Genomic DNA, 12,681 nt, shown 5'->3' with positions numbered 1-12,681 from the left:
ATTTGTGCACAAGTGCTGGATACGTGCAATATTTCGCGCGACCGCAAGCGTGCGGTGCGGCTTGCGGCGACGGGCGGCTCGAGCGAAATCGGCCCTAAGGGAAGCGTCTCCACGTGTATGGAGACGGCGGGATGTAGAGCCCCGTATCCATCGCAAGAGCTATGTCCTGATTTTTCAAGCCTATCCTGCATCATTCTGATTGCGAAGGAGTACCTTATCGTTAAGAGAAAGCTTTAGCTCGGGCCCAACTCCGACGCGGCCTATTCAAATACATGTAAAACGCAAGAACGTTTTTTCTGGGATAACGCCTGCACCGATTTTAATGAAATTTGTTGCATTTAAGAGAGAAACCTAAATTTTAGTCACTGTTGGAAGCGGAATTTCGATTTAGGGCTTGAGTTCTGTTAAAAATGTTTTCAACAATTCCAAAATATGAAAAAAAAAACAAATAGAAGCACGAAGTTTACAAATGAATAGCTCTGCGTCAAGAAGATATCGCAGTTCTGTAAAAAACACCCATTAGATCATTGAAAGCGGACAAATCCGATGTGTCATTTTATATCTTACGTGAATTTGTTACGTTAAATACAAGCGTTCTGCAAAAGCTGTATATTAATATTAATTTTTTTCAGATTCATGTGTAACGTACATACCAATTTTGTCCGCTTTAGATTTACCATTTGATGCAATTCACAGAATTGTGATATCATTTTTCGTTGTTGAGTTAGAGTTGTAAACTTGATAGTTTCGTTTTCTGAACATTGTCGATTTTTGACACTTGTTAATAAAAAAGTTACGACCTAAATAACATATTCGAAGCCAACAGCCATTAGATTTTAAGTTTTTCTTTCAAATGCAGCAAGCCTTGTTAAATTTGGCGCAGTGGTTGCTGAGAAAAACAAATTCTCCTTTTACATGTGTTTAAATAGGAGCACCCGAGCTAAAGCTTCCTCTTAACAATCATTGCATTCTACCGGTTGGGAAGAAACTTCATCATCATCAACCTGATCATCATCATCATCAGCCTGGTTACGCCCACTGTAGGGCAAAGGCCTGTCCCATACTTCTCCAACTACCCCGGTCATGTACTAATTGTGGCCATGTTGTCCCTGCAAACAGGGAGAAACTTGGACGTTTACAAAGAAGCTCGAGAACAAGGACCGCGCAAAGAGCAATAGAACGAAGAATGTTATGCGTAACGTTAAGAGACAGGAAAATAACGTTGTGGATCAGACATCAAATAGGGTATACCCGATATTCTACTTGACACTAGGAGAAAACGAATGGAGCTGGGCAGGCCACATAATGTGTAGGACAGGTTACCGGTGAACCATTAGAGTTACAGAATGAGTACCAAGGTAAGGGAAGCGCAGTCGAGGGCGGCAGAAAATTTGGTGGGCTGATGAAATTGAGAAATTTGCGGGCGCATTAACTTGGGATCAGCTATAGCGCAAGACACCTGGGTAATTGGAGATAGCTATGAAATGCCTTCGTCCTGCATGCAAGGTAAATAGTGACAGGCTTATGATGATGATGACCTTGTCATCGCTTTCCGAATCTACGGAGATCTCCGCATACTTTTCCTCTCGTTACCGCAATTTTTATTTCTTTCCCCCTCACATGACAGTGACAGATTACTAGTCGCCTCGCTGCTGTAGCTGTCTGCATCTGCAGGGACTTCACCTGAGACATTTCGCAAACATCAGCAGCTTTTTCTTCGGACACAGACAAACGCGCTAATGAGATCGCGGAATTGTAGCATATGCAGACATAGTTCGTTCCATCGGTTCCGATAGGGGCAAAAGAGACTATAGGGCCACATCACAAACGAAGTGCCAGATACAAAGTTAGCCAAAGCAGCCAATAAGAATTTCGTCTATTCCCGTGCCTTTTGTTACGATAATGAAACGTGAAAAAAAATCATGCAGCTCCAACGCCCATATTGGCATCTATGCGAAGCGAAGCCTAAGTGAAGCGGGTTAAATGATTTACAGCTAACGGAGAAGCGTACAAATTGGCGATGACATGTGCGTGCACAGAAAAGTACGACACGTATCAAGCAACCTTTAGGGATTCTGTACCTCCTGTGTCACAGTGGGACATACCCATTCTGCTATATTGTTGTATTGCCCAAGTTATTGCGAAAGAGTTTGCATATACGCAAAGATATAGCGCAAGCTGGACGGTCCCAAAGAATGCAAATCGTGTTAAGATATAACAGCCCCGACTAGAACACACCGGCCACGCCAAATTTATACCACGCCACATGGGCTGCCAAGCTAACAAGCTCAAAACCGCGTCATGCACCCGCGAACGCACAACGATGAGTTTTTCTGTTCCGCGTGGACTCCCGGGACCAACCAGCTCGGCCGGGCCCGGTGAGCACGCCGGGCGGCTGTGCGCTCCGATGCGATTTTGTACACCAGTGGTTTTTCTTTTTCTCTCTCTCCCTTTGCCTCAACTAACTTTACAGATAGTCACTTTTTCTACGTGCATGTATACGCTACTGTGCGCATGAACCCGGTGCCATTTGACCCAACAATTTCTTTTTCGTCGAACCAACGTCCAACCAACCAACCAACCAACCAACCAACCAACCAACCAACCAACCAACCAACCAACCAACCGACCGACCGACCGACGTTTTCCTTGCCGAGTCCAATCATCGGCCAACTGCCAAACTAGCCGAAAGAGCCAAAGAAAGCTATTCTCTTTAATAGAAGGCGAATATTAAAAGAGACTGCGACAATACGCTCGTGACGAGGTCGCCAACAGATGATCGTGACGCATCTGCGGGGGTTGTTGATTCGAGGCGCGTCGTTTGCGCACAAACAACAGGGTCCGTTATGGGAATCACCAAATCGCGATCGATCGCCTCCCTTGTGTCGTTACGGCAGTGCCCGGTATGAGGTCGACGAACACGGAGTCATTGAGCGAAGTTCGCCGATAGGTTATAGAGGCCCCTCAGCGCAGAGGTCGGAGTTAACGCGAACTCCGCCTCTTTCACGTCACCATTATTGTTTCCCGCCCTGTGCGCGTAGCGACCGGCATGGTGTGGGTTATTGTTTTTTTCTGCCTTCTCATGTGGGTCGTTCGCTGCGCTGCTCATACCGTTTATCGTTAAATGACGCAAGCGCTGCAACTCGTGACGTGTGTCTTTGTGAGCATGCGCAACGCGTGTTTGTGCGTACGTACGTGTGTGTGCTCGCCGAGTATTTGCCTCGACTGTTTGTTTTTTTTTCTTTTCTTGCTATCATCTCATCCGTTCTTCCACCCCCCCCCCCCCTTTGTATTGCCTCTTGGTAGGCCCTAAATAAGCGTCATGTATGCATGTGTAGCCTAAAGGGAAACAAAAGTTTAATGAAATAAAGTATTCTTTCGTAACTCTGTTTTCTTCAATTTTGCGATGAGAAGTTTGTTATGACAAGAGAAAATGAAGGTCAAATATCAATTCTTTTTCTAATTTAGGCTGTTGCGCAGCAGTAAGTTCAAATTAGCTCAGTATAGTCGTTTTCCTTTTGTTATATATATATATATATATATATATATATATATATATATATATATATATATATATATATATATATATATATGAACGAGATATATATATCATAAGAAGCCAACAAACAGAGACACTAAGAACAACATAGGGGAAAAAACTTGCACTTATTAACTGAATTTAAAAAATCATAAATGGAAAGGTAAGTGTATGCGTAATGCGAAGGCGTGGGTTCCTATCCTAGCTGCGGGCAGTTGTTTTTGTCATCCACTTTCATTTACATTTAGTTATAATTTCTTTAATTCAATTATTAAGCAGAAGCAATTTCCTCTATGTCGTCGTTGTTGTCTCTTTGTTTGTTGGCTTCTTATGATATATATATATATATATATATATATATATATATATATATTACAAGTACTTTCAGAGCCCGAGGGCATTACAGAAAGGAGTGGTTAATACATATACTAGTGTGCAATAATACAATTTGTGAAAATACACGTTAACAAAATAAGTAATCTTCAATGGCACTTCTGAAGTTAGTGTCGATAATGACAGCGATGTATGCAGGAAAGTGGTTCCATTCTGCGCTGGTTTTGAGACTGAAAGAACCCGCCGTGGTTGCTGAGTGGCTATGGTGTTGGGCTGCTGAGCACGAGGTCGCGGGATCGAATCCCGGCCGCGGCGGCCGCATTTCGATGGGGGCGAAAAGCGAAAACACCCGTGTGCTTAGATTTAGGTGCACGTTAAAGAACCCCAGGTGGTCAAAATTTCCGGAGTCCTCCACTACGGCGTGCCTCATAATCAGAAAGTGGTTTTGGCACGTAAAACCCCAAATATTAAAAATTATTGAGACTGAAAAAATAATTACATAAGTTGGTATATACTTTGTCATAATGATTGCGTTGTTTCTGTCCTTCCGCCGCCGTACATCACAAACACGTTTTGGCAGACGAACGGGAAAACGTACGAAGGCTTCGCGCTTCCGTCGTAGTTCAAGAAAACTAGGACGAACGCGTGTTTGGGTGCTCGCAGCACCGAGGGAAATCATGTCTGGGCACCTCCGACGTCACCGGCGAAACGAAACGCGCGCGCATGCACCGATGTGCCACAGCGTTAAGAGCCCGTGTCGCGGGAAATCCGGCGTCCTGCGTCCGGCGAATCTGAAAAGGCGAAAGATCATCGAACCAAGTTCAGAACCACGCACAGCCAACCACTTCTCTACCACCAAAGTTGCTCTCATCTTGTCTTTCATTCTTTACGAAGTTATTCCTCGGAATTTTGAGAACGGCAGCCCACAAACAAATGTAATGGGGAAAAAATACCGACAGCGCATGTCCTTTATGCTAGCTCTTCTCAGAATGAAATATTGAAAGTGCGAAACTATGGCAGGAGATCGACCCACGCAAGAGGCCGCGTTTCTACCAGAAAGCTTGCCTTCGTGCATAGCGTTCGCAGCCAGCGTTTCCCGGCAAACGTTACGGTTACATAAGCTGCAGTTGCCGGGAAGCATAAAAAGCAGTAAGGGTCTTTGAACGCAGTCGCGTTTCACTCTTAGAGGCGAAGCTCAAGCGTCCTCCAAATTTTTTGTTGTACTAAATGCGACCACCGACACAGCCCCGTCTCACATATTCACCTTGGAGATGAGCGGCTGACAGGCGAGAGCCGGAGCCAGTCTTGCAAGGATGCGTCACAAACGACCGCACCGAATCACGCCCCTTCGCGCAGCACACAGTGCTGTACAGACGCGCGGGGGGGTGGAAGGAGGGGTGGAGGTTACAACGCTCGCTATTGTGACACCGCCGCTGTACTGTAACATGCCAGCGGCGGTGTGGCAGCCAGGTGTACACACGAGTCGTGCAACGATTACGACGGCGCTTGTGCGCTTTGCCCGCTTTCTCTCCGCCGCTTTGTTTGTTGCTCTCACGGGCGCCTCCGCCCGACCTCATATGCCGCGCGGCCCCGCTGCGATGATTAATGGTGCGGACGGAAGGCAGAGAGATCGGGCCGGCGGCGCAGCGAAAGGGGTTGGCGGAAGATGTTCGATCCAGATATGGGTCGGTCTGCATGATGAACGAGCGGCTTTTATTTTGCATTTCGATAGCGCCGGCCGTCTGTCGGGTAGGTCAACCAGGTTGAACGGGTGAAACCGATGGGTGTTCACTATGCAAAACCAGCGTCTGCTGCTGGACACGAACGAGATAGCGGGTTCGATTCCTGTACGGCGGCGACCGCATTGCCGCAGTGGAGGCGAAATGCGAAAACGCTCGATCGTCTACTTGCTTTTCATCATCGGTTTATTTGTTTATATTCTTTTTATCGACTGCCAGGGCGAAGGCCTCTCCCAGCAAACTCCAGCGTGGAATAATCCACGCTGGAGCAAACTCCAGCGCGGCGTGGAATAGAGGTACACAGAACACCTGCTGTCAAGACCCCGTGTTCAAGTTCTCGTCTCCACACCTTTGTCAGGCTGAAAGTGACGCCTGAGTCCTAAGAGAAAATAAACTGCCGAGGGCCCATTGGGGGCTATATGCTAATGCAGGCGCAACCGAACTAAAGCCGAATGAAAGGCTCATTCAGCTTAAAGAAAAAGGGGAAAATATGGAGAGATAGAGAGGGGGGGGGGGGGTAGAATAGAGAGATACATATTTTGCCAGCACAATTAATATACTTATTTCTGCTTACTTTCCTAGCAGAAATCTGCTTCTCTTTTGACTATATGGTCTGTGGCCATGCCGTCGGCGACCACTGCTGATCCCTTGCCGCTCCTTCTTGCCCCGTGCAGCGTCGGCCATCAACTGCTACACGTGCAGCAGCGTGAACGGCACCAACCCGAACTGCCACGACCCGTTCCACCCGGCGCATGCGCGATACGTGATCGACTGCACCGTGCCCAAGGACGGTCACGTGGGACGATTCCCGGCCCACTTCTGCGTCAAGGTGGTCGGCACCACCAGTGAGTGGACAGCTCCTCGATTTCCCGCGCAGTGCGAATACTCGCGTGTGTGAGGAACCCAGATGGACTGCACGCAAATCGTCTTAGCGAGATGAGTTGAATTATCTATATGAGAGAGTTTCGCTGTTCGGAGCAGCTGAAAAATGTTTTCTCCTTTGGGGAAGGACCACCGCCGAATGAAGCAGGGAGGGCGACATATATATGACATGAGTTCAATTATATGGCGGCATGAGTTGAATGACATGTATGAGAGAGTTTCGCTGTTCGCAGCAGCTGAAAAATATTTTCTCCTTTGGGGAAGCACCACCGCCGAATGAAGCAGGGAGGGCGACACATACAGAAGTAATGGGATCGCTTCTCGATTGCACGACGTTTTTGTTTTTTTCTTTACAAGTGCCTGCCGTCTTATAAAACTTCGCCCTGATTAAAAGAAAAGTTTTGTTAAGAGGAAGCTTTAGCTCGGACCCAACTTCGACGCGGCCTATTCAAATACATGTAAAACGCAAAAACGTTTTTCTGAGATAACCCCTCGACCAAATTTAATGAAATTTGTTGCATTTCAGACAGAAACCTAAATTCTAATGACTGTTGGAAGCGGAATTTCGATTTAGGGCCTGAATTTCGTTAAAAAGATTTTCAGAAATTCAAGTTAGAAAAAAAATGAAGCAGAATGTTTACAAATTAATAACTCTGCATCAAAAAAAGCTGGTTTTGTAAACAGGACCCATTACATCATTGAAAGCGGACAAATTCGATATGTCATTTTTTATCTTACGTGAAATTGCTGCTTTGTGTACAAGGGCTCTGCAAAAGCTGTATTTTCATATTACTAATTTTTTTTTTAGATTCATGTGTAACATATCAATTTTGTCCACTTTAGATGTATTGTTAGATGCAATTCAGATAATTGTGATATCATTTTCCATGGAAGAGTTACAGAGTTGTAAACTTGATAGTTTCGTTTTCTGAACATTTTTGATTTTTGCAAATTTTTAATAAAATTTTACGACCTAAATCAGACATTCGAAACCAGCAGTCACTAGATCGTAAGTTTTTCTTTTAAAAATGCAACAAACCTTGCAAATTTGGTGCAGTGGTTGTCGAGAAAATCGAATTCTCCTTTTACATGTATGTAAATTTATATAGGAGCACCCGAGCTAAAGCTTCTTCTTAACGCACTAAGAGTAATCTAAAGCGGACAAACTAATGCATTAGATTTGTCTTCATTAAGTGCTCTGATAGAAGCAGCTGACAGTATTGCGAGGTATAGCTAACTTAAAACTAAGCTATGCTCGATAACTGGGTGCCTCTTTTTATTCGATTTGCCAGCTGCTCTCGTAAAGGAAGGTTAAAGGCGTAAGTCAAGTGCCTCCATTCGATCATTTCAGGGTTCTGCCGACACGCAGCACATTTAATCTGGAACGATTCGGTTACTCTAGGAGAGCACATGCCTGCGTTTCACAGGTACTGCGAAGCGACTTGGCTCCATTGGTACGGTTTATTTCAAGCAGCTCTGCGCCAAGAAGAGGCAGCAGGTGATGCCGTTTACTCGCTGAAACTGCTCATCTGCATAAAAAAATAACGCAAGCTACGCAGCATACGAGATTCAGTCTACCAGGAGAGCAAAGATCTGGCTGATCAGCCTTTCCTCACGGTGGGCCCCACTGTATACCCGGTATATACATATGGTGCCCCAGCTAACGTCAGCCATGATGTTCAACGAAACAAACTATAAAAAAAAACTCAGTGCCCTTCCACTCTGTGAAGAAGATGACCAGCGAAGCTGTCTATGTGGGCCCCTTAATGGCGAACTGAACCTCCGCCGCGAGTCAGCCGGGCATTGCACAACTTTCGGGATCGGCCCACATATGGAGAGTGCTTAACGCCTGCGTCACCTCCGCCGCGGGTCGACCCGGCATTCTACTGTCTTCGACGTTTTTTTTTTTCTACACGCGGACACATAGCGGGTAAAGTAGCCCTTAACAGCTTCGCTGTAAAAGCGCGGTGTAAGATACGGCTTTAAACCTACGATGTAGGGTTAATCGATTAAATGTATACCGCAAGACGATTGTCTTTATCGATGTCTTCACCTCTCACTTTTGCCATTTTTAGTTATTTCTTGTACAGGGATTCACCAGTGTCACTAGGTTAGATTAGGTTTGTATCTTATTTAATTCTGCACTAAGTGCCATTTTATTACATATATTGTTTATCTTTTACAAAGCCACTAGTGCCAACTATATTTAGTGTTTAACAAGTTAAAGATTATCCTTCGTCAAACGTTTGTACACTTGCGGTTTAAGCTTCTTTCCACCTCTCAAATGTTAAGATAGGGCCCCGCAAAAGCAGGTACCTGTGTTTCAACCTTTTTAAATGTGCCCGGCAAAATTGTCGAGTAATCAATTAACCGTTGAAAAGCCCTGCATCGAAAGCGATTTATTTATTTATTTATTTATTTATTTATTTGTATTACCCTCAAGGCCAGGGGGCATAGCAGAGGGGAGTGGTATGAACAGTTTCAAAAGGTTAAAGGAATGCAGTATGTTACAATAAAAAAGAAGAAATAACCATTGCTGATATTATACAGTGTTAGCTGAGGTACAAGTGAAAGGAACATTATGTCAGGTTAGGAACTAAACAGTAATAATGTTTGACGAATACAAAATAGCTGCTGCTTATACAATATTAGCTAGTGCTAGTTTAAAGGCATTGATATCTGTAATAGTAACGATGTCTGGAGGAAGGTGGTTCCATTCCCGGGATGTTCGCGGAAGAAATGACTGAAAATAACTTTTGGTGTGACACGATACAAACCCTACTTTGACGGAATGGTCGATGCGATGGGAGACATAGGTTGGTGGCGTAATTAAATCATTTCGTAGCACAGGGTGATAGTATAATTTATGAAACAGAGCTAGTCAGGATATTTTTCGGCGAGAAGCCAATGGCGGTAAGTTAAGGTTAGTTTTCGTAGTGCTTATGCTTGCTGTTATATTATAGATAGAAAGAATGAAACGAATCGAATTATTTTGAATAAGTTCATGAGAATTAATTAGGTAAACTTGGCATGAATCCAAAATGACGAATGATGACGAAGAAACCGAATGACGAAGAGGCCTAAATGACGAATTCGTTAATCGAAAAAAAAAAAAAGATGTTGCCAGAACGCTGACCACTGAAAACCGCAGGTTTTATCATTTAATCTTGCACCGTGCTTTTTCACTTTTTTTTTTCGTTGAACAGTTTGGCTCACATTAGCTGGGACACACGGTAGGTTTGGTGCAGGCGCGCGCGAACAGTGGACATGGTGGAAATACATGCGAGTATAGAACGTGGAGATCGGAATTTTACGGACGAAAAAGGTGCGCTACTTCATGCGTGCTCGCTCCATCACCGTTACCATTTATTCGACGCGTCACACTATACAGGGCGCTGCAGTCATCAGCTTTTGGGAGCGTTCGCAGCTCGAAACTCGCAAACGCAGGCGCACGGGACGACAGCGCGCTACGTGCGCGTCTCTCGCTGTATATTTTCGTTCGTCTCCCGCTACGATAGTTGCATCTATGCAACCCGCTTACCAGTTCCTCTGATCTGGGCTCGGCATGCGACGTCGGCATCGTATACAACGCACATTGAGGCATTCAACCTTCTTAGTTAAGCTCAGCAAGATCGAGGTTAAGTCAACGCCCAGATAGTGCGATTGGTCGAGAGCCGGCCCCGGAATCGAGGGAATACAGTGGTGGATATGTTGCTAACCGCAGCAGCGGTGACGCTGTCGGTTTCAGGCGTGCTGAGCCCTCAACACCTATATACAGGTTACTATACCTATAGAGTGAGTGAAGTGGGCTTTTCCCCACTAACCTTCCTGTTGTGGCAAAGCCGGCTTTCGCGACTTTCAGCGAGCTACGCACGCACACAGGGACATGCTTAGAGCGGGCGCCAAAACCGTTCTCGCAGACGCTGGTGCCGACGTAGGTGGCGCCAGCGATCAACGGGAAGGGCAGTTGAAGGAGGACATGCGCGCATTGCCGGATTGGCAGGAGCGAGGGTCGTGCAGTGTCGACTGCTTATCTCGCAGAAGAAATTCGTGCTTAACTAGCACGACGCAACCCCTCCGTCTCCTGTTGTGGCAGTTCCACCTGGCGGCTTTACCATGTGTAGTAGACGAGCGAGCGTCCACAGGAACACTAACTGTTGGACAAGTTGGTGTCGAAGCTTGTTTAATATCGCGACGCGGGAGGCAGGACAAAGGTCAGCTAAGCTTCAAAGAGGCCGCTGAATTTAAATTAAAGCTTTATATCCCGATTCGACAGGGTTTTATGGCGTGCACAGCAAGCGATCAAACAACAAAAAGAAATTACAGGCAACGATCACCTGGTCGCGTCGAAGCCATTTAACAGCACAGTCCAAACGCGCGTCGACGTCTCGAAGGGAACCTGTAGTGATCAACCGACGACGCCTGCATGCAGCGGTATACCAGTGGAGTCGGCGGTATTGTGCGACGAGCGGGAAAACGGGAAGCGGGACCTCAACGTCATCAAGAAAGGTTTGATAGCCACTGCTCTCTCCTCTGCAAGTCTGCGCAGCTATTGATTTAAAGGGACACTAAAGTGAAAATTGATTTCTTCTGCATCAGTAAATCACCGTTCTACAACACCAAAAACACCACTCTTACAACGATAAGACGTTTGGTAAGCCAGAAAAAGCGCAAGAACGAAATGCGGGTGGCGACGCCTACATGAGTTCCCGCACCTGGGGGCTGTGACGTCTTGGATTTTGATGGCATCTTCTAGGGCCTACTAATTATATATACCGGTACAGATTGACTACATTATGTTCTAAAGGAACCAAATATTAAACATGCCAAGTTTCGGGAACCTTTATTCAGCCAACGCGGCCCAAATGCGAAAACAAACTTTGGAATCCCTGACGTCACGCTGACGTACCGGCGCTGGCGTTTCGGCGCGAAATTCAAATACTGATTCTTGGACCTTCATTTTCTCATCTAATATTCAAACTATTTTCTTGAAATGACTGCCTGCAGGTTTCTCAAACAATGCTTTATTAGTCTAAACTGATTTATTGTTTCCCTTTAGTGTCTCTTTAAACCTGGCGAGAATCGGCGTATTTATGACGCATTACGGCAATGCCACACTACAGGGGCCTTATAAAGTAAAACTATTCCAATCTCCTGGCGTCAAATTTATCTAACCACCGACGCAAGCACCCGGCGGTGACCTATAGCGTTACTTGAAAAGCCCTATCAAATATATAGAATGTGACTTTTTTGTTTCTAGGCGAACAGCATTGCCTACATTGAGCAGTTTTTTAAATCTGCTCGGATGACAAGAGAAGAGTACGCTCAAGTGGAGAGAATTTCGATGGGGCCCAGGCACCACAGTGAAAGTAGAAAAGCGGGTGACGATGGTGGTGCCGGCGTCTGCGGTTGGTCCGCTTCCCTTTACTTAGCTTGCGGTGGCTGGTCGAAAATTACGGCGGCGTGCAACCGAAGGTTAAAAATGCAGCTAAAACGATTCACGAGCAAAGTAGAGTTGGAAGAGCGATGCGTATAAGCGCCGAGAGGTCTCGATAACGCTATACTGCCACACAAATTGTTTTATTTTACGGAAATAAATACATACTCCCTGGCAGCTCCGAGTAGCCTGCCAGAGCGATCGGCGGGCAGCCGTCCTCTATTCCTTTCGGAACGGGGCAGTCTCCGGCTATTCAGAAAAAAAGTTCGATTTTGTTCGGCATATTAATGTGTCTTTAACGCTTACACGTCACTTTGACGCGGTGAGGTTTCGCGGTTTCCTGACGTCGCGTGACAGACAGGCGAAGTGGGCGCAGCCCGAAAACGTCTTACCGATAGAAATGGGTCAAACGACGAATTATTTTTCTTACTTTCGATCTAATTATGCATAATCAGTGTGCAATATCAGATGGGGCGTTTTCGCGGTTCTCGTGACGCCGCGTGACAGACAGGCACAGTGGGTGTGGCCCGCAAATTTTTTTGACCGATTGCCGAATTGGAGAAGAAAAATTTGGGATAGCCTTGTGTTAGGGGGCCCCAGATCACCGAATCAAAGCAGTACTTTCCTTGGTCTACAGGTCAGCAGTACTTTGCTCGGTCTACAGGTTTCCCAGTTAACATTAGCTAAGCTGTTCAACGAAAAAAAGAAGATAAGAGGAAAGACACGGTACAGATACAATTATAAGACGTATG

The 12,681-nt window shown here is 45.7% G+C and overlaps 1 protein-coding gene across 2 annotated transcripts in view; it reads left to right on the top strand.

Annotated features, from left to right (window-relative positions):
• Positions 1 to 12,681, top strand: part of LOC135913668 (UPAR/Ly6 domain-containing protein bou-like) — a 41,199-nt gene that overhangs the window by 20,433 nt on the left and 8,085 nt on the right. For both annotated transcript variants that reach the window (XM_065446233.2, XM_065446234.2), the window contains exon 2: positions 6,285 to 6,455. In XM_065446233.2, coding sequence (XP_065302305.1) covers positions 6,285 to 6,455 — 171 coding nt within the window. The remainder of the gene's footprint in view (positions 1 to 6,284; positions 6,456 to 12,681) is intronic.

Source organism: Dermacentor albipictus, chromosome 6 (genome assembly GCF_038994185.2).
Source record: "Dermacentor albipictus isolate Rhodes 1998 colony chromosome 6, USDA_Dalb.pri_finalv2, whole genome shotgun sequence".
In the NCBI taxonomy this organism is placed as follows: domain Eukaryota; kingdom Metazoa; phylum Arthropoda; class Arachnida; order Ixodida; family Ixodidae; genus Dermacentor; species Dermacentor albipictus.
The sequence above is the reverse complement of the archived record's forward strand: the minus strand, read 5'-3'. Positions and strand labels throughout refer to the sequence as shown.